The sequence below is a fragment of the Alexandromys fortis genome, unplaced genomic scaffold, assembly GCF_014885135.2.
Source record: "Alexandromys fortis isolate MF-2015 unplaced genomic scaffold, M_Fortis_MF-2015_v1.1 scaffold_76, whole genome shotgun sequence".
Classification (NCBI taxonomy): Eukaryota; Metazoa; Chordata; class Mammalia; order Rodentia; family Cricetidae; genus Alexandromys; species Alexandromys fortis.
This window is the reverse complement of record NW_026067997.1, coordinates 5221801-5248518: the sequence shown is the minus strand read 5'-3', so window position 1 is coordinate 5248518 and position 26718 is coordinate 5221801. Positions and strand designations below refer to the sequence as shown.

The following is a 26718-nucleotide window of genomic DNA, read 5'->3' as shown; positions in this document are numbered from 1 at the left end:
CATTTTCAGGGACTTCTGAAGCTATTGGGGTGTTTACTTCCTGATCTAAGGAGCTTTCCTGAGTGCTTCTCTCCCCTTAGTATATCCTGTTGCTTCACCTTCCTGTAAACATCCTGTTGTGAGAAGTATCCCTCCAAGGTGGAAGGGTTTTATCTCAGGAAACTTCAGCACAACAATTGTGTGCTTGACGTTTTCCAAGAGAATACACACTTGTCTCCCACAGCCACAGAGACCAATGAGGCAGTGGTCATTTTACAGTGCATATCTGGTCATCATGTTGTGTAAATCTTAAATTCCTCAGCTTTTCAGTTTTACCCTTAAATACCCAGGGGGAAAAAGGAATATATGCTTGTATTCTAAAGTGGATGCATGCCATTCCCGTTCTTGTCAATACTTGAAAAGGTAGTCTTTGTCCATATGGAAATCATTCATTTTACTTTGTTTTGGAAGGTCTTATGTAGTCTTATGCAAATCTGTTCTGGAAGTCACTAGAACTCAGAGACTCACCTGCTTCTGCCTCCCAGGTGCTAAGATTAATGACGCAAGCAACCACACCAGGCTGGATATCTTCTTTCATAAAGAGTCTAACAAATATGTTAGCTATTTTTACCCTTTGGTTTTTTGGGGGATAAGGTCTTGCTGTGTAGCCCAGGTTAATATGAACATTGCTGTGTAGCCTAAGCTGGATTGAACTTGTGATCCTTCTACTTCAGCTAAAAATTTGCTTGAATTGGGTGTTCTGCATATACTCTAGTTAGAAATCTTTCACATATATGCTGTGTGAATATTTTCTCCTAGTGTGTGTTTTGCTTATTCTTTTTGTTTGTTCGTTTGTTTGTTTTACAAGACCGAGTTTCTCTGTGTAGCTTTGGAGGCTGTCCTGGAACTAGCTCTTATAGACCAGGCTGGCCTCAAACTCACATAGATCTGCCTGCCTCTGCCTCTAGAGTGCTGTGATTAAAGGCATGTGCCACCACTGCCCAGCTTGCTTACTTTTCTAAAGTAATATATTTTAATTTGGATGAGATCTAATTTATTAACTCTTATGATTTGCATTCATGTCCTATCTTAGAACTGTGTGTTGTAAGGTTGTAAAGATTCTCCTCGATATTCTTCAAGAGATAGTTGTAGTATATGTTGCTGTATTCTGAACAAGAAGTGATAGTTTTAAGGGACTATGGATGTAGCTCAGAGGTAGAGTGGATGCTGACCAGGCACAGGGCCCTCAGCTAAATCTCCATCACCAAAAAGCAAGAATAGCAAAACAAAAAAATTAAATAAAATAAAACAAAACAAAAACAAAAAGCAAGACAGAGTAGTTTTCACTTTTAAATGAAACAGATACCCCATTTCAATTAGTTTTTGTAGGAGGAGTACAGGAAGGTTTGAGGTGCCATCTTTTTCCCATACAGATATTGAACTTCTGTAGCACCATTTGTTGAAAGTATGTCATTTTCCCTATTGGATTATGATACTGTCTTTGTTAGATTTCAACTGAACACATAGGTTATGTTTGTTGGCTATTTCTATTCCTGATTTTTGGTCTATGTATCTATCCTTATACCAAAGTCATGCTGTATTGGATTGAGGAGAATTTCAGTCAGGACTGAAACTCAAAACATTAAATCTTCAAATATGTGCTTAGTTTTCAAAATTATTTTCGCTTTGCCACCTCAATTGTATAGAATTAATATCTTAAATGCATTTTATCAAAACCTGTAAGATATAACTATGTTTATTTTAGCCTTTTTAAGATTACTTTCATCGTACCTTAGTGCATAGGTTTTGCATGTGTTTTATGATATTTATTACTATTCTTTTCTGAGAGATCAGTGGTAGAATCAAATCTAGTACTTGTCCAGGCAAGGCAAGTCCTCTACCAGTGAACTACATCCCCATCTTTTTATTTTTCTTCTATTCAATGATATTATAAATGATATTGATATTTTAAATTTTATTTTCCAATTTAAATTAATATTATTATATAACTTGATTTCATTTTTATTGTTTTTAATTATGTGTATGTGTGTGTATGTGTGGGTATGTGCATGTGAATATGGGTGCTTATAACATCAGATTCTCTGAAGCTAGAGTTACAGGTAGTTGTGAGCCAACCTACACAGGTGCTAGGAAGTGAGCTTAGGTTCTCTGTAGGAGTGGCCTTAGCCCTTAACTGTTATCTTCCCAGCCTCCCAACTAATTTCTTTTTATACATCCCTTATATTTTGAGACCCAGTTACAATTATTTGTTAGTTTTAATAGAGCTTTAATAAATTTGTTTTCTGGGTTTTTTGGTTGTTTTGTTTTTTACATATATCACCATGTCAACCTTGAACAAGGCAGTTTCCCATTTTATTTACAATCTTTATTACTGTTAGTCTATTCTGCGTGGTACAAGGCTACATAGAAGTAAGGATGCCCGACATCCCTTTACTAACCCAATCTTAAGAGAAAATGTTTAGTTTTTAACCATTAAATATAATGTTAACTAGGAATATATGTAGATGAGCCTTGATCAAGTTAAGGATGCTCTGTTCTGAGGGTTTTAGTTATGCATAGGTATTGAAGTTCTCTGAATCTATTGATATGATTGTGTGGGACTTTCCACTATTAATATAATAAAGACATTGATTGCTTTTGGATTTTAAACCTATTTACTATTCTCAGAACAAAAATATTACTTTATCGTAATGTGTTATCCTAATTATGTTGATAGAATTGATTTTCTAATATTTTTGAGGATATTTAGACTCATGTTCATAAAGAATATCAATCTCTTGTCTTTTCTTGTGTTGTCTTTATTGATATAAAGCTGACCCCATTACATGAGTTGAGAAACACTTCTTTCCTGACTATTTTCCCAATAAAACTGGGGGAAATGTTTTAATGTTAGGTTTTAACTGTAAAAATTATTGCACTTCAGTTTTCTTTATAGAAAGTTTTTATTGAAAAAAATGAGTTTCTATAATTATAGTTTTCCCAAATATTGGCATAATATTATACATATTATGCTTTATTATTCTTTTGAAGTCTGTAGACATATAAACATCATTCCTTTCATTCTTTAGACTGCTAACTTGTATCTTTTCTTTTTCTTGATCATTCTAGTGAAGTATTTATTCATTTTATTGATCTTTTCAAAGATCAGGATCATGGCTTAAATGCTTTTGCCTATTTTCCATGACAACCATTTTTATCTTTCTGTTTATTAGTGCTATTTTTTATTTATTTTGTTTTAATTTGATATTTTTTGTAGCTTCTAAATATAAAACTGTAGATTGTTGTTTTTACTGTTATAATAAAGATTTTTTCACTTTAAATTTCTCTTTAATTTAACTTCACATATTTTAATGTCATATTGTCATTATCACTTGTTTTTAAATATGCTACTTATCTTTAAACAGAAATTACTCATTTTCTAAATATCTTTCCAGATATGTTTCATTATTGATTTCTAGTTTACTCCTATCTATGTAGACAGCATGTCCTAGATATTTTTACAGGCGTTGTGTGTGTGTGTATGGTATTTGTTGTTGAGGTTTGTTTTGTGGCTCAATACAAGTGCACTTGAGCAGAATGTATGCTGTAGTGCTACTGAGTTCAGTATTCCAAAAATTTAGTCAACTAGATTACAACAGTTTTGTCTCTCTCTTGTATATGTAGTTATTGTAAGAGTCTACTTCGTTCATTTTTGTCCTTGCATTAATTATGTTTTAGTCTACTGATTTGGTGTTTGGCTTGTTCTCACTTTTCCAGACCCAAAGATGTATGATGACATTTTTAATTTGAGATCTCTTCGATTTCTTAGTGTAGACACTAAGCTTCCCTCTTTGTACTATTTTCATTGTGTCCCATTGTGTCCCAAAGGTTCTGGTATGTTGTGTTTTCATTATCATCTGGTTCCAGAGATATTTTTGTTGTTGTTTCCATCTTTATTTCTTCAATGATCTATTTGTTGCTCAATAGTGTGTTGTTTAATTTCCATGAGTTTGTGTTTGTCCATAATTCTTACTCTTGAATTATAGTCTTAATCCACTGTAATCAAATAGAATAAAATGAATTATTCACTTGGTGAATTATTTCAAGAGTTCTATATTTGCTACAACTATTTTTTGTGTAATATGCAATCTATTTTAGAGAAAGTTCTGTGGTCTGCTGAGAAGAACATGTATCATAAGTTGTTGAGTGGAGTATCTATAGATGTTTATTGAGATTATTTGATTTAAGATACCATTTAATCCTAATATTTCTCTGTCTGGTGGGAGAATGGCACTGAGATGATCTATCAGTTGGTGGGAGTGGGGTTCAAAAGTTGCTCTACTACTTATTGTGACTAGGTTAAATTGTGTCTTTGTGTCTAGTAGTTTGTATTTTATGAAGTTAAACTTACCTATGTTCAATTTATATATGTGTAGAATTGCAATATCCTCTTAAGGGATTGATCCCTGTGATGGTTGATATTGATTAGTTTGATATGATCTAAAACCATCTAGGAAGTACATCTAGGAAGTACGTACTTATGAATGGTTATCTTTATTAGGTTAGCCTCTGGCCATCTCCATGACGGTTTATCTTCATTAGATTAACTGAGATGGGAAGAACTACCACAAATTTAGGCAGTGCCATTGCATGGACTGGAATCCTTGACAGAGTTTTAAAAGAAAGAAAGAAAGAAAGAAAGAAAGAAAGAAAGAAAGAAAGAAAGAAAGAAAGAAAGAAAGAAAGAAAGAAAGAAAGAAAGCCACCTGAGCAGTCATATATCACCATCTGCTTCCTGACTAGGACATGGTGCAGCCTGTCATCTTGTGATCCTAACACATGGTTTCTCTTCCAAGATAAACTAAACTGTTTCCTAGAACCATCCATGAGCCAAGATAAAACCTCTTTTACGTTTACTTCTTACCAGTATTTTATTGCCAATTGTATCAGTTGGAATAAAGGGATCTTCTTATTCTCTTTAGATTACTTTTGGTTTGAGGTTTATTTTGTCAGATCAGAATAGTGATACCTGCTATTTCTAACTTTATTTTTTTTGGAATACCTTTTTCCATTCTTTTTCCCTAAACTAGTATCTATCTTTGATGGTAGGTATGTTTCTTACAGGCAGAAAATAGATGATTCCGGTTTTTTTTTAAATCCAATCTTTTATTTTCTGTCTTTTGATTGGGAAATAAAGACCTTTAATGTACACTGTTATTGAAAGAGGTGTATTAATTCCTGTCATTCTGTTGATGCAGTGTTTAGTCTTTTCTTAATCCTCATTTTCTCAGCTGTTGTTCTAGCACCATTTACTCCCCTACCCTTTAGCCTCTTTGATATGCTTATCATTCTTTTCAGTCCAAAAATTACTTTCAGTACCTTCTGTTGGGTGGCTTTATGGTCATAAACTCCTTTTATCATGGAATATTTTTCTTCTTCCCACATCATGACATATATTTTTGCCAAGTATCACAGTCTGTTTCACATTTGTAATTTTTCCAAATTTAAAATACATAACTCCAAGCCCTTCTTACTTTTAAAAGCTTTCATTAAGACTCAGCTGTTTTATGAGGTCTCCATCTACACGTAACATGGTGTTTCTCTCTTGCAGCTTTAAGTACAACATCATTTTTCTAGATATTTGGTATTTGACTATGACATGCTTTGAGGAGTTTGTTTTCTGGAGCCATTTGGTGTTCTACATGCTTCTTGTACCTAGATGGACTTCTTTTTACCCGAGATTTGGGAAATATTTTGCTCCGCTTGACTTGAAAATATTTTTAGGTTTTTGATATATAGTCCTTGATAAGATTTAGATCCCAGTTATTGGGTTTCTCTGCCAAAAAATAAGCCAAATCAAACTGAATTAATAAATCCATATTTAATGAACAGAGTGAAGCAACTCTTGGGTGACTCTCGCGAAGATAGGAGAAAGAGCAGGAGAGCACATGGCAGACCTATGGGCCAGGCCTTAAATAGCCTCCTGTTGGTGGTCTTGAGCTTGGCAGGGGAACTGTCAGATGGTAGGGCTTTCTTTGGGATAGGGTCTGGAATGGGGAAGTGGGGCTGGGCGGAGCTTCCCAACAGTTCTTCTTCCAGGTCTCTAGTTCAAAGATTTGGTATTTTATGATATCCCAAAGATCTTTGTGCTTTCCATTCATACATTTAAAACAAAAAAAAGTATCAGTGCTCTTAACTGAATGTACCCATTCCTCTACTTTGTCTTCAAATCTTGATAGCCTATTTTTCCCTGTGTTCTGTTCTATTTATTGGTGAGGCTTTCCACTGAACTTTTTATTTGATTTATTGATTTTTTTCATCTCTCACATTTTAATTTAATTTTTCTTCTATATTTCACATTCCATTTTCATATTGGATGTTGACTTCCTTTCTTCATTCAACTATTTGCTCATATTCTGATTTATTTCTTTGAGCATGTTTATAGTCATTCTTTTGATTTTTTTTTTTCAGAAATTTTTATGTAGGTGTTTCTCATTTAGAGCCATTATCTTGTATTGATAGATTTGGAGGAAACAAGTTGTCTTGGTTTTGGTTGTCCCTGAATCCCACAATGTAAAGAAAGAACCATCTCCTAAAAGTTACCCTCTGACTCCCCTGTGTGCAATGGCACAGTCACAGGCTCACACACATACTAATGATTAATTCAATTTTCTCAGGCCTTTTATATCCTACGTGTATTTTGGTGTTGAGACTTGTCCTTTGTGGTTTCTACCTATTGTATGTTATGTGTATGTGTGTGTATGTATGTGTGTGTGTGTGTGTGTGTGTGTGTGTGTGTATTTAGGATTAATCAAGTGTCTGGTATTTCATTTGTTATTTCATTGTATTTTTGGATAGTTATTAGCTTTACTGTACTGTTCTAGTTATGGTTGCATGGATATAGAATACCCGTTTAACTTATCACATTACATTTTCAAATTATATCATACTGTCTTGTTTGTAATGTAAAACACTCCCAATAGTTTACTTTTATTGTCTCCTACTAGCTCATGTAATATTTTAAGTATACATATTTCCATATGTAATTAGCTCTACAGTATACTGTCAACATTTATATTTCACAATTGCTGAGTTGGGGACATCACTTAAGAGGCCCTGGGTTTGACTCCTAATACCAAAATAAATAAATTCTTTTCAAATTTTTTAATTAAAAAAATAACCATTTATTTGCTATTTCTTGGCATACTTCCTTTCTTTATATGATCTGAATTTCAGCTTGATTTAAGTTTCTGTGTTGATCTCGTCCAGCTTCTTCTCATATATTTATAGTCTTTAAGAAAATATGTTTTACAGTCAAATAATTCCAAGACATTTTTGCTTGTGCTTTATGATAGTTATGAAATATCCATGTTGGAATGCCAATATTTCTTTTTTCTTTTAAATATTTTATTATTTTAAAAAATTTTAAATTTGAATATATTTTGATCACGTTCTTCTCACCCAAGTCCTTCCAGATCCTCCTCCTGCTCCCTACTCATCTAACTTTTAGTTCTGTCTCAAAAAACAAACAAAAACCCGGTACAGTAACAAAACCACCCACAGCCAGGAAAACAAAGTAAAACCTTACCTTAACCCACCATGCTAACGCACACACACAAACTATGGAGTCTAATTATATGTCAGTCAGCTACATGAGGCTTGCCCAGAGTGCTTGACAAACCCAGTGTCACTCTACTGGAGAAAAGTCATTTTCTCTCTTTCAGCAGGTATAAGTGACAATTTAATTATTAACTTTTATCATAATGGCTAGGTTTTCATTCACTTATTTGTTTTTTTACAAAACAATGAAATAAAATATAATAAGAGAAAATAAAAAATATCGCATCAAAATTAGGCAAGATAAACCAACATAAGAGTCCTAGAGGAGGTGGAAGTCTTTAGTCCTAAGAGAAGTCAGAGTGCCCTTGGTGGATCATGTAGTTTCTGAGTCTCCAGTCATGCTTAGACACATTTCTCAGATTTTGATGTGACAAGAAAAAAGTCCTCTCATTTTTTTCTGGCACTGAGTAATTTAACTATATTTAATTTTAAATATTTATCAATTTGGCATTCATTCTTTTTCTTTTAACTTTTTTAGATGAAGTTTGTATTTCATAAGAGTAAGCATTTAGAACAATAGTTCTCAACCTGTGGGTTGTGATCCCTTTGGGATTCATGTATCAGATATCCTACATACTAGATATTTACCTTACATTTCATAACAGTAGCAAAATTACAACTATGAAGTAGTAACAAAAGTAAATTTATGGTTGGGGAGGTTGCCACAACATGAGGAATTGTCTCAAAGGGTTGCGGCATTAAGAAGGTTGAGAACCACTGATCTAGAGTTATCATTTGGCATCATTTAGTACATTCCAATCATTTTCAGACCCAGAAGAAAACCTTGCAAGCATTAAGCATTCCCCTCCCCTTTTCCTTATTCCTGCAGTCCTTGTCACTACCTTATCACTATGGATTTGTACCCACTCTAGGTATGTCATATAAAGGAAGTATAATACTTTCCAAGTCCACTACATTATAGTAGGCATCAATATTTCATTTTTATATCTGTATAATATTCTGTTACAAGTTGGTTTTGCATTCATCCATTGATAGATATTTGGATATAGTAACTAATGACATAATACATACAAGCATTTGAGTATCTGCTTTAGATTGTTCCAGATAGCTACATAGAATATTCTTAAGAATGAGATGTTAGTTCAGTACTTTTGCCTTAGTCCTATTTCTTTTTTACATTTTCATTTCTAATTTATGTTGTCATCTTTGTAATATTGTTCTAGTTTCATTCTGTTGCTACAATAAAAACCTTAATCAAAGCAACTTAGAGAAAGATTGGGTTTATTTGGCTTACATTTCAGCTCAGTCCATCATTGAGAGAACCAGGACAGACTCAAATAGCAAACTAAAGCAGAAATCATGGAGGATGCTGCTTGCTGGCTTCTCACTGATGCATGTGTAACTAGCTCTCTTATACAGCCTAGTCCTACCTGCCAGGAAATGGTGCTGCCCACAATGGACTGAACCCTCCTATATAAATTAATAATAAAGACAATCTCCCACACACATGGTACCAGGATAAGCTGATCTACAGAATCCTTATCTAGATTCCCTTCTCTAGTGACTCCAGGCTTTGTCGGGTTGGCAAAAGCTAAGTAGGATAGCCATCAAGCAAATATCTGTAGCTCAGGTACAGGTCACACAAATGGAGGGAATTCTGGAAATGAAAAATCTGGATAAGCAATCAGGAACTATAGATGCAAGTAACCCCAATGGAATACAAGAGATGGAAGAGAGAATCTCATACATTGAAGATACACTAGAAGAAACAGATACACCAATCAAAGTAAATGGTAAGTCTAAAAAGTTCCTAACACCAAACATCCAGGAAGTCTGGGGCACTATGGAAAAATCAAACCTAAAAATAATAGGAATAGAAGAAGGAGAAGTCACCCAGCTCAAAAACCCAGAGAATATATTTAACAACATCAGAGGAAAAAACTTTCCTAGCCTAAAGATGGACAAGCCTATAAAAGCTTACACAACACCAAATAGATTGGACCAGAAAATCCCCTTGCTGCACAAAAATCAAAGCACTAAACATACAGAACAAAGAATATTAAAGTGGCAAGGGAAAAAAGGTCAAGTAACATATAAAACAAGACCTATTATACTTCTGAACAGAGACTATAAAAGCCAGAAGGGCCTGGACAGATGTCTTGCAGACTCTAAAAGACCACAAATGCCAACCCAGACTACTATACCCAGCAAAACTTTCAGTTGTCATAGGTGGACAAAGCAATGATGACAAAGTCAAATTTAATGTCGATCCACAAATCCAGGCCTATGAAGGTACTAGAAGAAACACTCCAATCCAAGGAGGTTAACTAAACCAAAGAAAACACAGGAAATATATAATCTCATACCAGCAAAACCAAAAAAAAAAAAAAATGGGGGAAACACACAAATTCTACCAACACCATCACTGACAACAAAATAACAGGAATTATCTTTCAATATCAATGGAACCAGTTCCCCAAAACACAGGCTAACAGAATGGATGTGAAAATGGGTTCCATCCTTCTGTTGCACAAAATAAGCATACCTCAACATCAAAGATAAACATCTCAGAGAAAGGATTGGAGAAAGATTTTCCAAGCAAATGAACCCAAGAGTCAAGCTTGTGTAGTTATTCTAATATCTAAAAAAATAGACCTCAAACCAAAATTAATCAGAAGAGATGGAGGACACTTCATACTCATTAAAGGAAAATACTGAGATGATGTTTCAATTCTTAACATCTATGCCCAAACACAAGGGCATTTATATTTGTAAAAGAAACATTACTAAAGCTTAAACCACACATTGAACCTCACACATTAAAAGTGGGAGACTTCAGTACCCTACTCTCATAAATGAAGAGGTCTCCCAGACAAAAACTAAACAGAAATACTGGATCTAACAGACATTAGGAGCCAAATGGACCTAACAAATATCTACAGAATATTTCAACCAAACACAGAAGAATACACCTTCTTCTCAGCACTTCACAGAACATTCTCCAAAAGTGACCACATACTTGGTCACAAAGCAAGTCTCAATAGACACAAGAAAATTGAAACAACCCTCTTATCCTATTAGATCATCATGGGTTAAAAACTGGATTTCCTTACAGAAACGTTTCAATTTCATGAGGTCCCATTTATTTAGTGTCTCTCTTGGTTCCTATGCTATTGGTGTTATGTTCAGGATGTTGTCCCCTGTTCCAATGCGTTCAAGATCATTTCTCACTTTCTCTCCTGTCCAGTTCAGTGTAACTGGATTCACGTTGAGGTCTTTGATCCACTTGGACTTGAATTTTATGCAAGGTATAGATATGGATCTATCTGTACTCTCCTACGTGGTAACATCCAGATAGACAAGCACCATTTGTTGAACATGCTTTATTTTTTCCATTTTACAATTTTTGCTTCTTTGTCAAAAATCAGGTGTCCATAGTGTGTGGATTTATGTCAGGGTCTTTGATTCAATTCCATTGATCCACCTGTATGTTTTTATGCCAATACCATGGGGTTTTAAATCTGTAGCTCTGCATTTATTTATTGTATAAGATTGTTTTAGCTATCCTGGGTATTTTGTTTTTCTATACGAAATTGATTATTGTTCTTTCAAGGTCTGTAAAGAATTGCGTTAGCATTTTTAATAGAGATCGCATTTAATCTGTAATGTGCTTTTGGTAAGATTCTCTGCCATTTTTTTATTTTATTTTTACCAATCCATGAGAATGGGAGATCTTTTTATCTTCTGATACCTTCTTCAGTTTCTTTCTTCAAAGATTTGAAGTTCTTGTCATACAGGTCTTTCACTTGCATAGTTAGAGTTTCATCAACATATTTTATATTATTTGAGGCTATTGTACAAAGTGTTGATTCTCTGATTTCTTTCTCTGCCTGTTTGTCATTTGTTTATTGGAGAGCTACTGATTTTCTTTGCATTTATCTTGTATCCAGCCACTTAACTAAAGATGTTTATCAGCTTTAGGAGTTCCCTGGTACAGTTTTTGATGTTGCTTATGTATACTATCATATCATCTTTGGATAATGATACTTTGACTTCTTCCTTTTCACCACAAGAAAACTCACAGAATCAACTATCTTGGGCTCACAAGGCCTCACAGAGTCCAAATGAAAAACCAAGGAGCCTACATGGGACTGACCTAGGCTTTCTGTATATATATTACACTTGTGTAGCTTGGTCCTCTTGTGGGACTCCTAACAGTGGAAACAGAAGCCATCTCTGACTCTTTTATTGGCTTTTTGAACCCTATTCCTCATACTGGGTTGCCTTGCCCAGCTTGAGTACATGTGGAAGTGCTTAGTCTTACTGCAACTTGATATGCCATGTTTTCTTGATACTCAGGACAGACTGCCCTTAAGTTGGGAGTTGGGAACAGAGGTGAACGGTAGGAAAGGAGAGAGGGGAAACTTGGGCTGGCTGTAATATATATATATATATATATGCTGGATTTCAACAATAGAAAGTCTACTAACTCATGGAACCTGAACAAGTTTCTACTTAATAACTACTGGTTCAATGCAAAAGGAAAGAAAGAAGCTAGGGACTTTGTGGAATTCAATTAAAATGAACACACAACATTCCCAAACATATGGAACACAATGAAAACAGTGTTAAGAGGAGTTCATAGCAATAAATACCTACGTAAAGAAATTGAAGAGCTTGCATACTAGCAACTGAACATCACACCTGAAAGCTATAGAAAAGAAAGAAGTAAACACACCCAAGAGGAGTATATGGCAGGAAATAATCAAACTAAGGACTGAAATTAATAAAATAGAAACCAAGATAACAATACAAAGAATCAGTGAAATAAAGAGTTGGTTCTTTGAAAAAATCAATTACATAGACAAACTCTATCCAAAATAAATAAACAACAGAGAATATCTGAATTAGCAAAATGAGAAATGTAATAGGGGATATAACAATAGGCACCTAAGAACTCCAAAGAATCATTAGGTCATACTTTAAAAACCTGTACTGCGCAAAATTAGAAAATCTAAAAGAAATGACCAATTTTCTCCATATATATCACTTGACAAAGTTAAATCAAGATCAAGTAAACAGTTTAAATGGATCTATAGCTCATAGGAAATAAACGCTGTCATTGAAAGTCTCCCAACCAAAAACAAAAAGAAAACAAACAAACAAACAAAAAAAAAAAACACCAGATCCAGATGACTTTTATTACAGAATGCTACCAGACCTTCAAAGAGGAGCTAATGCTAATACTCCTCAAATTATTTCACAAAATAGAAGCAAAAGGAACATTGCTAAATTCATTTTATGAGGTCATCCTGATACCCAAACTACACAAGTATTCAACAAAGAAAGAATTACAGACCAATTTCACTCATGAACATAGATACAAAAATATAAACTGAATCTAAAAACACATAAAAATATCCATTATGACCAAACAGGATCCATGCCAGAGATGTAGGGATGGTTCAGCATATGAAAATTTGTCAATGTTAATATACCATAAAAAACTGAAAGAAAAAAAAAACACATGATCATCTCATTAGATATTGGGAAAGCCTTTGACAAAATCCAACACCTCTTCATGATAAAAGTCTTGTTTGTCTAGATTTGGGAAACAAGGAACATTCCTAAGCATAATAAAGGCAGTTTACGGCAAGCCTATACAATCAACATCAAATTAAAAGTAGAGAAACTCAAAGCAATTCCTTTACATTCAGAAACAAGACTGTCCACTTTCTCCATACCTATTCTATATAGTACTTGAATTTCTAGCTAGCACAATAAAACAACTAAAGGAGATCCAAGGGATACAAATTGGAAAGGGAGAAATCAAAGTATTTACAGATGATATGATAGTATACATAAACAACCCCAAAAACTCTACCAGGGAATTCCTACATCTCTTAAACAACTTTAGTCAAGTGACTGGATACAAAGTTAACTAAAAAAAAAAAAAAAATCAATAGCTCTCCCATATACTGATGATAAAAGGCTGAGAAAGAAATCAGAGAATCAACACCCTTTATAATAGCCAAAAATAATATAAAATACCTTGGTGTAACTCTAACCAAGCAAGTGAAAGACCTGAATTACAAGAAATTCAAGTATTTGAAGAAAGAAATTGAAGATTTCAGAAGATGAAAAGATCTTCCATGATTATGGATTGGTAGTACTAACATAGTGAAAATGGCAATCTTACCAAAAGCAATCTACAGATACAACACAATTCCTATCAAAATTCCAACACAATTCTTTACAGAGCTTGAAAGACAATACTCAACTTCATATGAAAAACAAACAAACAAACAAACCAAAACACCCAGGGTATCCGAAACAATTCTGCACAATAAAAGAACTTCCAGAGTTATTAACATCCCTGGTTTCAAGCTCTACCACAGAACTACAGTAGTAAAAACCATGTGGAATTCCCACGAGGGTATGTGCCCAGCTTTAGTGCATCTTGTAATGCCATGTTTGGTTGACATTCCTGGGAGGCTTGTTCATTTCTGAAGGGAAACAGGAGGAATGGATCTAGAAGAGGCCTGGAAGGTGAGGAGGGAGGGCAAACTGTAGTCAGGATGTAATATATGAGAAATAAAATTAATTTAAAAATGTGTTTTAAAAAGTGAGGACAAAATTCTCTTATGACCTGTATCTATTTTCAAACTCTTTGGTTCTGTTGTTCAGTTGTCTGTGCGCCAGAACCACAGGTTTTCCCTCACCATGGTCTTTTAACCACTCCTTTACTATTTAGAGAGTAAGTCTGCCCCTCACTTCTACCCTCATGCCAAGCTCCTCTTTCATTTTTTCCTAATGCCCTTCTTATCCTCTCGTATAAATGTTTCATTCATTTCCACCAATGACATTATGAATACTTAAGTAATTACCCTCTCAACATTCATATGAAAATTATTGCAGTTCTTTGGTTGACATTGTTTTATTATTATTAATTCTGTTCTTTGACAATTTCATACATGTGTGTATATAACCCATCATTATTACTCTCTTTCCCCTACATACTTCCATCCTTATCAACTTCACCATCCTCTTTCCTAGATTTATGACTTGTAGTTTTGTTTATGACCATTTAGCGTAACCAGGGTCATCTGTGTGGTCATTGAATTGAAAGTATCCACTGGAGCTTGATGGGGTCACTAGTGGGTAAACAACTGAAGGCAACAAGTTCCCTTCTTCCTAAGTGTGTCTGTAGTGATGGATAGGGAGGCCTGAGGACCTCCCCATCCCTGCCTCACTGTTAATGACCTTGTTACTGTGCAGAACTAGTACAGCCACTGTAAGTTCTTCTCTTCCAATTTGCATTTAAATTAGAAACAGATGATATGGTGGCCCCCAAACAACTGTAGAGCAAGTGCTTAGGAGGCTAAGGCAGGAGGAGGCTTGCAAGTATAAGACCAATGGGTTCTACAGAGAAACCTTGTCCCAAACATATAGCAAGGGCATCCATAGCCTCAGTGGCTATCCTTGCTTTGCTTTTGAGACAAGGTCTCACTCTGCACCCTAGACTGGCCTTAGGCCATAGCCGCCCCCACACTACTCATGTGCCTGGTGCCATCTCACTTTATGGTAGATGTAAGCATGTAGGGAGAAAGGGCCCTGCCTTTACCCCTCAGGTCACCTGGCAGTCACCTTCTTCCTGCCCTGGGGACGCAAGATATAGATATTTTTCAAAGGTTTCTAAGTCCCCCTTTTTCCTATGCATTTTTAATTTAAGAAGGTGGGGTCCCAGATAGGAATATCCTCATAATAAAGTCAGTCACTGTTTGGGAGGAATAAAAGCAACCAAGGGAAAGAGAACCAGATGAAGTGAAAAAGGGAAGAGAGGGAAGACGGCCTAGCATTGTCTCTGAATTAAATGACTGTTCATTATAAACCTACTGCAGTAGTTGATCCATAATATACTACTAAATGAAATTTAACATTTTTAAGTGGATTGTTGTTCTCTTTTCCAGCTTTAAAATCTGAAGGGGATGATTACTATATTAATGGTGCCTGGACTATTGACTGGCCTAGGAAATTTGATGTTTCTGGGACAGCTTTCCACTACAAGAGACCAACAGATGAACCAGAATCCTTGGAAGCCCTAGGACCCACCTCTGAAAACCTCATTGTAATGGTAAATGTGTCTTTATCATTACATTTTCACTGTAATTTCCACATTGTGGGGTAGAAAAGGCCATGTTTGACCAGCTCTGTTTTGCAGGTGATGGAATGAAGGCAAAGGTAAGATGATTTTACCCCAAAAGTGTAGACACTGCAGAGTGAAGGCCATAAATCTCTTGCCAACTGACAAGTTTTTGTTTGTTTGTTTTTTTGAGACAACACTTCTCTGTGTAGCCCTGACTGTCCTGGAACTAGCTCTGTAGACCAGGCTGGCCACCGACTCAGAGAGATCAGCCTGCCTCTGCCTCCCAAGTGCTAGGATTAAAGGTATGTGCCACCACCACCCAGATTTTCATGTTTTCTTGAGTAAAATTTTTATGACCAAGCAGTATAAATGAAAATAGTGATATACTACTTATGAACAGAAAAAAGAAAGATTTTATTAAAGTTCATGTGCTTTGAAGCTGTGTTGTAGGCCACTGAGATGCCTCATCAGATAAAGGCGTTTGTCACCAAGCCTGAGTTCAAGCCCCATGATTCACATGATAGAAGGAGAGAACCAACTCTGACAAATTGCCCTCTGACCTCTATACATGCTTCAAGGCATGTGCACACCCTCCCACCCATAAATAAACAAAAATGTAATAATCTTTTAAAGTTGTCGTGGGTTCAAGGTCAGCCTGGACCACAGAGTGAGACTGTCAAAAAGCTAAAGTAAATAAACAAATGTTCCAAATTTCCTGTAAGACATGCTCTATGGCATTTTCTTCTTCAGAAGAAATGATAAGTATCTGAATAAAGGCTCATTGTATTTTAATTATCTTCACCAGTTGTTTTCAATGGCAGGTTCTACTCCAAGAACAGAATTTGGGAATTAGGTACAAGTTCAACGTTCCCATCACTCGTCCTGGCAGTGGAGATAATGAAGTTGGCTTTCTGTGGCATCATCAGCCCTGGTCAGAGTGCTCAGCTACTTGTGCTGGAGGTAAGACACCCACTAGGCAGCCCACAGCTGGCAGTGTGGAAAGCAAAACCTACTCCGAGCTGTGTTTTTTGTTTGCTAAAAGCCTAATTGGTAACATTTTTTGCAGGTTTGCTTCAAGCTGTAATTTAGCAAAAGAAACTTTGCTTAATTATATTACATTCTGTTTGTTTCAACCTCATGTAATTTACACAGATTTGTTGGTAAAATACATCTTGGCACAATGAGTATCTCTGCTGGTGCTTCTCCAAGACTATCTTGAAGGTGGGCTGTTTGCTTTTCATGAACACATTCTTGGTAAAGAACATCAAGAGTTTTAAATTAAAAACCAGCAAGAATCAGTCGTCACAAGTGCAACTTGTTGTAATGGGGCATGAGAATGTATGTGTGCTTGTGTGCTTGTGTTTGTACAATTGCGTGTTTCCCACAATCCTGTTCAAACTCCCTTCTCGAGCCATCAAAGTTAAGGGGCAGTATACTGGGATGCTGCATAAATTACTGGTGTCTGGATCTCTGGGCTAACGATGTTTAGTGACCCCATTATAATCCCTCAGCGAGGTAGATGTAGCTGGTAGGCAGTGGTTGGTGATGTGTTGGTTGTCCCATGTGCGTTTTTCATGGGTGCCTTTTCCCCACAATTTACTCTATTCCTAATCCTCCTCCCTCTAGTGGCCACCAATGCAATTCTTTACCTCTGGCTGGGAGAGCAGGACAGTTGGCTTCCTTCAAAGCCAACACCCTTGCTGCTTCATGGACTGGTGAGTAGAAGTGCTGTGCAAGCAGCATCTTCCTTCTCTCTGGAGACTAAATGCACCACCTCCACCACAAAGCTTTATTACAGTAGGCAAGAATCAGACCCATCCTTTAAGGCCAGGGATGTCTGGAGTACCTCACCATCCCAAAACCCAAGTATTCATTTAAAATGATAGTATTTAGAATGTTGAAATGGAAATAAATGACACATTTCCATTCTAAACTATGTAAAAATATATGCATTCCATGGACCTTTGTCCATGTATCCATTGGCTCTCCAAGTGCTTCAAGTATTTGAATATGAAAAGAATATTTTCAAAAATGATTATCATATGATAGAATCCATATTTTTGAGTCATTAAAGTTAAACTCATTCATTACTATGACCCTACTTCCAATAGTAAAGACTACAAAACATGAAAAGTCAAAAAATATGAATAATGCTCTATTAATATTCACTCATGTGGGGCTGGAGAGATAACTCAGTGGTTAAGAGCATGCCTGCTTTTTCTAAAGGTCCTGAGTTCAATTCTCAGAAACCACATGGTGGTTCACAACCATCTGTAGTGAAATCTGGTACTCTCTTCTGGCCTACAGGCATGCATGCAGGAAAAATATTGTATACACAATAAATAAATCTTTTTGAAAGATTTCACTCATGTGAAATATCATAAAATATGGTTAAGTAGAACTTGCAATTTATTTTTAAAGTTCTCCTGTTCCCACCCATTTTATGTATGAGATGTCTGATGTCTCAAAGTTTTCAAAATTATAATGCATCACCACTTCTTTTAGTAAAATAAAATGACTAATACCATTATTCTCAACTAATTCACATTTTGTTCCCATAAGGGCCATTGCATTATATTTAATGTCATTTATACATAAATCTTTACTTGTGCTAATTAAATCACTTTTAGTTACTTTATGAATTAAATTAATCTTCCCCTTTGTACCAACCAACAAAAAAATCATTAAGATAGCATATATTTAAGTAGTATAAATAAGTAAACTTATTAAGAGTAGAATAAAGGATGAGTCCAAATAATTTAAAGTTTAGGCTTTCTAATAATACCCTAACGCTGAGGTCAGCTGGCTTGGGGACAAGAAGGCGTAGTAGTATATTCAAGTACTCAATAGAATGCTGAATGGGGGACCCTGCTGCCTGTTCTTGTGCTCTATTTGAGAATGGTTTAGACACAGTCTTGTCTTAGGCCAAGGAGAAATTAAATGAATTCCCAGTGCTCTTTCAATCATATGATTCTCTTTGTTCAGAGAGGACATAGTCCAACAAAGGTGGAAGAGGCATGAAAATTTAATTCAAAAGAAAACGATGAGTTTATTGAAGTAAAAAGTATAAAAAATCTAAATGAGTTATTCTTTTTCATAACATTTATATTGAAAAATGGAAATGATTTGTGAATGAGGAAAAACCTAAATAAAAAGAAAAGCCCCTGGAAGGAGAGGTTTCTTTTCCATGGTATAAACCACTTTGATCTGGGGCTACCGATCTTATATTTGAAGTGGTTCTGGAACCCCAAACTCTGCTTGAGTGTGAGTGACTTTGAGCTTTTCTGACGTCATTGCTTTTGTTGAGAGGGAGGTCAGTGATTGGAAGTTGGCAGATGATGTATGCAGAGCTGTCATTTTTCTTGGTCATCCAGTTGTGATCTGGGGACCAGCTGCCTCAGCATCAGTTAGGGACTTACTGAGAAGCTGACTGGGGGCCCTATATCAGAACTTCAGAGAAACTGAATGGGGACTGTATTTTCACAAGCACTCCAGGTGGTTCTGGTACCCATACAAAATTTTGGATCACTGTTGCTTTCAGAGCAACTGAATCCTAGCAGTGTAGGGATATAAAGTTCAGGGCCTGGTCATTGAAATCTGCATCTTTGAGAATTTATTTTGCTCCTAGTACACTTATAAACAGTAAGTGGATATGAGCACCCATGAGACCATTAAACAATAATTTTTAACAAATGTCTTATTTTCACTTCCTGTTGATGTGTAAAATCCCCTGATAGAAACTACTTAAGGAGGAAAGGACTTATTTAGTCCCAATTCGAGTTTATAGTCCATCATTACACAGCAGCTCAAAGTCAAGACATAGGAACTTGAAGCAGCTAGTCACATTCCATCCACGGTCAAGAAAGAGCAGAGCACAGTGAATTAATGTATGTGTACATCCAGTGCTCTGCTTGTTTTCTCTATTCTTATACAATCCAATATCCCTTACCCAGAGAAGGGTGCCACCCACTGTTGGTTGTTTTTCCCACTAATCAAGACAATCCCCCATAGACATGCCCACAGACCAACTTAATCTAGACAATTGTCATTGAGACTCCCCTTGCCAAGTGACTCTAGATTGGGTCAAGTTGACAACTAAAACTCTAGATCAAAGAAGTATGTGCAGCTCTTCTTTCCCCTGTAGGAAACTGGATGTCCGAGGGTATCTACATCCTGTTGTAGATACCAGCTATCGAACTTCCTCCTTCTATATGTGTCTTTATTTTTAATTCCAGATATTTTAAATAGGGGAAGCTTATGCTTGGAGGAAGTAAATTTCTTTAGAGCTCAGGAATGTTAATCAAAGAAGTCAGAGTCATCTACTATCACTCCAAAAAGGAATTTATTTACAGTTAAAGACCTTCTAGGGGGCTGGAGAGATGGCTCAGCGGTTAAGAGCATTGCCTGTTCTTCCAAAGGTCCTGAGTTCAATTCCCAGCAACCACATGGTGGCTCACAACCATCTGTAATGAGGTCTGGTGCCCTCTTCTGGCCTGCACACATATGCACAGACAGAATATTGTATACATAATAAATAAATAAATAAACAAATAAATAAACCTTCTTTAAAGACCTTCTAGGAAAATATATTTCTATATACATTTCACTCAGAAACTGAGGATAAAAACTAAAATTAGTTCTTAATTATGATGTTCTACTTTGATCTCACCAGGGAGGTTGTGGGAGCCTTAAAGCTCTCGAGATTTTAAATGGAAAAAGAGCAAGACCTCTCAAAGAACTTATTTGGAGTCTCACAAGACCTTCTGTGTTGTTCATTATTGTCCATATGTGCTTTACTGACATCAATACCTTTGAACTATGAGTCAGGGAGCAAAAATGATAGTTTTCTATGATGATATGTCTTAAGATAAGAAATTAAAAACTGTTTTTCTGTCGCTTAGCAGACCCGATGACACAGCTAATATACAGGAAACATTGGTGATGATTCATTCCAAGTGATGGCTGCTCTGAGTCAGGGAGGAAGTGCTTCCTTGGGCTGATTGGGAACATTAAGATGCTATGGGGTGTTGTCTTCAGGATAAATGTGACTATTAAGACAGCTGTGATTATTCTGTGAAAACCCAGTACATGAAAACTTTCCTACTTTCAGAAACCTTGGTACTTCTAGAATTTATTTCTTCATGCCTTATCCAAACTATTATGTACTATGTAATTTAAATAAGTCCCCAATGTACTATACTATTGGATTAATGACCATAATCATGTGTTAATTGATAAAACTTGGCTTAATAATGAAAGTAATATTGTTTTATGATGCAAAACTCTAGAACCTGTTTTTGATTAGTAATTCACGCCATATAACATTTGCTCTGTGACTTTTAAAGGTTACTTTATACTTACCCACTGGTTTTAGTTATTGCATACTTCCTCTTTGCTAATGTTTGCCTAGATGTGTTGTTGTCAAAGCTTAGCAAACATTAAAGCGAGGCTTGTTAGGCTCTGCCTCCAGTTCCTGACTTGGGAGCACAGGTCTTGATAGTTTAGGAGCCTCACTCCAGTAACTGGGCTAGATGCAAATGCCTAGTAACGCTACATGATAATCTCTATTTGCTTTAATTACAAATGACTCTGTGGCTTGGCTGATTAATAACAGATAAATGATGTATAGTTTATAAAACATATTCTACTGCCTGGTATCCTGTTATCATCTTCAACAATCATACAAAATAACCTTTGCTATAATGATTTTTATTATATAAGTAGACTTCAAGTTAAATCATTTTTTAATATGAGGTACAGCAGTTGAGTCTAGTAAAACTTTAACATAGTGTTTTTCTAATAATAACAGTTGGTTACTTTGAACAAAGTTTTTTCACCACTTAGCACCTCTATAGAGAAACTTGCTACATATCCACCAAAAGTATTTCCTTCACCAGCTTTAAAGTTTGTTCAGAAATGTTGCCCAGAACAATGGCTCTTAACTTTGACACAGGTTGGAAAGAAGAAGCTCTAAATCTTCCCGAGATCCTGATACTTGGCCCCCCCAACACTTCTGTCTTTTAGAAATTGTTAGAGATTTAGTCTGAACATCAGATTTTTGAAAGACCCCTTGGCAATTCTAAGGTGCGGTCCATATTTTTAAAATTATGGTTTTGTTGTGGATTAAAAGTTTTAGTCCTGGCTGGGCAGTGGTGGTGCATGCCTTTAATCCCAGCCTTGGGGAGGCAGAGACAGGTGAGTTCAAGGGCAGCCTGGCCTACAAAGCAAGTTTTAGGACAGCTAGAGCCAGTGAAACCCTGTATTGAAAAACAGACAAAAAGTTTTAATCCTAAAAACACTAACATCTTTTGTTAATTGGATGTGAGATAATGCAAAGGTTGATGAGATTCAGAAATGTGAACTTGGGTTGAAAAGTAAAGAGCAACATGGCTGAATTGAGTGGAAAAAGTAGTAAAATGGCAATCCATGATTTCTTTGTGGCTACTGGACGTGGACATGCCATGCGGAGTATGTTTAGATCTCAGTTCATTTACATTTTCTTTTTACCTGATGGATTATTCATCACATCTAGTTAATACTTTTAAAACTAACTGCAATTGTGCTAAATAATTTTCAGAGATTTTCGTGTTAATTTCACTTTTCTGTGGTACTTATAAAACTAAAATGAATATAAGCAGAGCATCCCTAATCCAAGGTGATCGCCAGAATCCCCAATTTTAGAGCATTTTGGATATCAGACTTTTCATATTAGGGATGCTCAACCAGTAAGCTCTATGCTAATATTCTAAAGTTTAAATTAATATGATTTGGAAACGCTTCTGGTCTCCAGCAATTCGAATAAGATATACTCATTTTATACAGGGCTGTTACAGTCAACCAACTTAAGCTGCAAGTCAGAATGTGAGAAGCACACAAACCCCGCCCTAACAGCATGGTGAAAACTCTCGCTCTTCTTTTATCTTGTAGGTCTACTCAGGAAGGAACCCCTCTACTGTATTAGAATATTATTTCTTAGGGAATGGATTTTGCATAATGCAGCAATATTCATGGTGACACTTCTGTTTTTCAATTTTCTACTATTTAAACATCCATTTTCCATCTTCACAACTTACCCAGCCTATTCTCTTGAACTTTTAGAGTAAAGCCTCCCAAGACTAGTAACTAAGACTTTTAGCATTGTATTTCACGTTGACCTATTTGCTACCAAAGAGTTCTTCATTAACAGTGCACAGAAAAGACAAAATACCTATAATATTGTATATTTGTTATAGTTTTGCAGTTGCACTTAAAATACACTACTTGTCACCCATTGGTGTTATAACTGCCCTGATATTTTGTTCACATTGTCTTTCCCACCCCCAGGATTCTTTTCTTTTTCTTTGTGATGTAAAAGAATTGCATACCAAAGAACTCAAGTTTCTTATAGTGTCTCTTAGAGTAGCCTCACCCTGAATATTGCTTTGCAGCTCAAAGGGAAGATGAGTTAAAGAAGAAGGAGGCATAGTCATTTCAGGAAACCTTACTTTTTATTCAGAGATCAAAGAACACAGTTTTGTTTTTAATATTTAGAGAAATGATTCATCAGTTGAGTGCACTTGCTGCTCTTGCAGAGGACTCAAGTCCTGTTCCCAACACCCACATCACAAATGCTTGTAACTTCAATACTCAGAAATCTAATACCCTCTTCTGAACTCTGTGGGCACTGCACACATGTGGTGCACATATATACACTCAGGAACATACACATAAAATAAGATGTCTTTTCAAATATATACTACATAAGTATTAGCATTTCTGATCAGATATCAGTGACTAAAATGTTATCATTGTTTTTCCTTTATTCTTACAAAATCTATTTCATAGTTACTTCATGTTTGGTACATCTTTAATGCTTTTCCTTCCCTGATGTCATTGTAAATTGACTGGTTTTTGTTGTTTGTTTGCAGTGCTAGGCAAGTTTGTGTCCATGAGCTGTGCCCCAACCCAACAAGCCTATTTGTTTGTGTGCATGTATGTTCTTGTGTGTGTGTGTGTGTGTGCGCGTGTGTGCGCGTGTGAGAAGGAGAGAGAGAGAGGAAGGGAGAGAGGGAGGGGAAAGACAGGGAGGAAGGGAGAGAAGGAGAGAGAGAGAGAGAGAGAGAGAGAGAGAGAGAGAGAGAGAGAGAGAATGAACTGAATATAAACATAAAGGTTGTTTTACATATTTCTTCTGTCCAGGTAGGAAAATTCTATTTTTAACTTTATTGCATACATCTTTACCTGATTCATTTGGACTTTTATACATATTGGAACTGCTTTCTGTTCTGAGCTTTGGAAGATGGTTTCCAAAGACACTATGGCATGCTCATAAGGTGCTACAAAATACTGCACTTCTCAATGGAAATATGGTGACATTGGTTCTCTTCAATACAAATTGTTGTTAAAATTTGATCCTTAATAAGCAAAACTTAGATTTTCTTTTTATTCTGCTTAGGGGGTGCTTTAAAAATGATTGAAAACTAAAAGGTTGCATGAAAAAGTCTGAGAAATCTTACTTATTTGAATGTGTCACTAAGACTGTGAGAAAAAAAATCACGCTACTCCTTTTCTATCTATTTTGACTTTCTTCTAAGAAGAAAAATGCATATAAGCACAATTTAGTTCCCTAGTGATCTTCAGTATTTAACGATGGACAATGCTTTGCTCTTCCAAATTGGGGACTAGAGCTTTTGAATGATATGTAAACTTTTCTTATCTTATTTGTTATTATTCCTGAGTATGTCTTTCCTCAGTTCAGTCTAAGACTGTGCATGATTAAAGCACAAGGCAAAAGGAAGGAAGACAGGAAAGAAAGGATGTATTTCAAATGGTCTCTGACAGCAACTTCTTGGTAACTTAACAAGTTTATGTAATAATCTATAATAATACATTTATTAATAACATAATTTTCAAATTATCTTAAAGAATTTGTCATACAGTTTATCTTAGCCTTTGAAACATTAGATTTTTTTTTCATTTCTCTGGTGATAGCTTTTGATGTCATATGTTTTAATATTTACAATAACGATGCAATACAAACATAATGTGAACTTAAATTGTAGTAAGTCCATTTTGAAATGGCATTTTAAATTATTTTTAAAATAATTACTAGAAAGATGTAATGTTGAACCAAGCCTAGTGGGGAAATCAAGACAGAGATTGGTGAGTCTGAGTCCAACATGGGCTTTATTTAGAAACTCTAGTTCAAATAAGAGAGGGAGAAGGAGAGAAAAGGGAGGAGGAAGAGAGAAGTATAATACAATCTTTAGGTCAGAACTAATACTCAGCTAAAAGGAAACATTCACAAAATACCAGACAATGTTGAAAAAAAATGTTTTACATTCTTACAAATGTCCATTTAATTTCTTTGCCAGTTCTAACATGTCTTTCTAACATATTTAACACTACTAAGATGTCAGTTCTTATAAGAAACTGTTGTGGGGCTTGACTTTTATAATAACTAACACTTTGAGGCATATACTATAACTTTGATGGAAAATCAAAATAGGTAGGTACCAATCTGGAAAAGAAAACAATAGGTTGAGGGTTTGTGGTGGTGGTGGTGGTGGCTTTGGGGGGGGGGGCATAAAATAGTTTTATTATTTTTAAATTAAAAACTTTAGATATTCTATCCTTTTTATAGTTCATGTATGGATGTTTTGTGCATGCAGTGGCCAAAGATGCCAGTAGAGTGTGTTGTATCCTCTGGATCTGGAATTGCATAAGGTTGTGAGCCATCACGTGGACTCTGAGAACTAAAACTAGGTCCCCCAGAAGAACAGTGAGTGACCTTTGCCACTGAGCCATCTTTCCATCCCTTATTTTAACTTTAACTTTTTTTATTATTTGAAATTAAGTCTGAAACAGAAAAGACTGGTTCTTATAACTAAACCTGCATAGCTTTTCATAGCAAATAAAAGGTTATAGGTGAAATTGTAGATATATAGTTAATCACTTTACATAATGCCATGAGTTACAGAATTTGAACAAGTCCCTGGGAAAATGATTTTCCTTTTTCTTTTCTTTTTTGGTGTAAGGTTGTACAGTGTGCTATTGTTTGACTCTGGATTTTCCAAATTTTATTTCTGTGTATAGCAAACTTAGACATAGCACAGGTCACTGTGATCCTTCTAAGAGTACAAACTCCTAGAGGAAAGTATCTTCAGTTAAGAAAGACTAAAAAGTCTCCAATTTTCTCCTTGTTCTGGAAAAGTGAGCAACTTAGAAGACAGGACGTAAGCCTCTCACTGATTGACCTTGGTATTTCCGTATTGATTAGACTAAACAAAAGCCTGTCAATGAATGACCATGCTGCTTCTATATTGATTCTCCCAACATTGCAATGTTGAGAAGGAAGAATGACTTTCAGTGCATTGGGATTAGTTGGATCAGGCCCCACAGCAGGGTGTCTGTGAATATCCAAGCTCCTGAGAGCCTTGGTTCTGGAGCCATAAACTTCAATGATTTAGTAAGTACTGTCTTTACTAACATGAAGAGAGCTTGATGCCTATGATTCACTAAAAGATGTCATAAAACTGAAAACAAATTAGAGTACATTTCTGGTGTATTAGTGATCAGTATGAGGCAGAGTGTGTTTCATTTCCCAAAAATTCTGTTCAAAATAGCATTTTTTAAGATTTGAGAGATGGCTTAGCCATTAAAGGCAAGCCTGACAATGGAAGACAAAATAGCATTTTTAGCAATCATAACATGTGTCCCTACAAGGAACTAGAAATAAACTATTTTTGGAAAAATAAATCCTTCTTTCTTATTCTTCTTTTCTGAGAACTTGAAGAATATGAGGATTTTAACTTAAAAACTATTCAACTTGCTTATAATTATATCTTTACTTTAAATCAAATCTGAAGTATTTACTCTTTGATCCCAAGAAAGGGATTTCTCATATGATATTTTAAAGTTTCTTTATTCACAAGTAACTAGGTCACAGTGTTTGGAAAAAGTAATCCAAGACCAGCATCATTTCTGAAATTTTAAATAAATGTGAGAAATAAACTCCTACTAAAAACCATAGA

General features: G+C 35.6%; 1 protein-coding gene across 16 annotated transcripts in view; it reads left to right on the top strand.

The window, feature by feature from the left end:
- Adamts6 (ADAM metallopeptidase with thrombospondin type 1 motif 6) overlaps positions 1 to 26718 on the top strand; it is a 216220-nt gene that overhangs the window by 151325 nt on the left and 38177 nt on the right. For 15 of the 16 annotated variants that reach the window (XM_050160420.1, XM_050160418.1, XM_050160419.1 and 12 more), the window contains 2 exons: positions 15531 to 15694; positions 16528 to 16666. In XM_050160420.1, coding sequence (XP_050016377.1) covers positions 15531 to 15694; positions 16528 to 16666 — 303 coding nt within the window. Of the gene's footprint in view, positions 1 to 15530; positions 15695 to 16527; positions 16667 to 17332; positions 17422 to 26718 lie in introns of all 16 variants that reach the window. The other variant, XR_007595091.1, reaches the window with a different exon arrangement.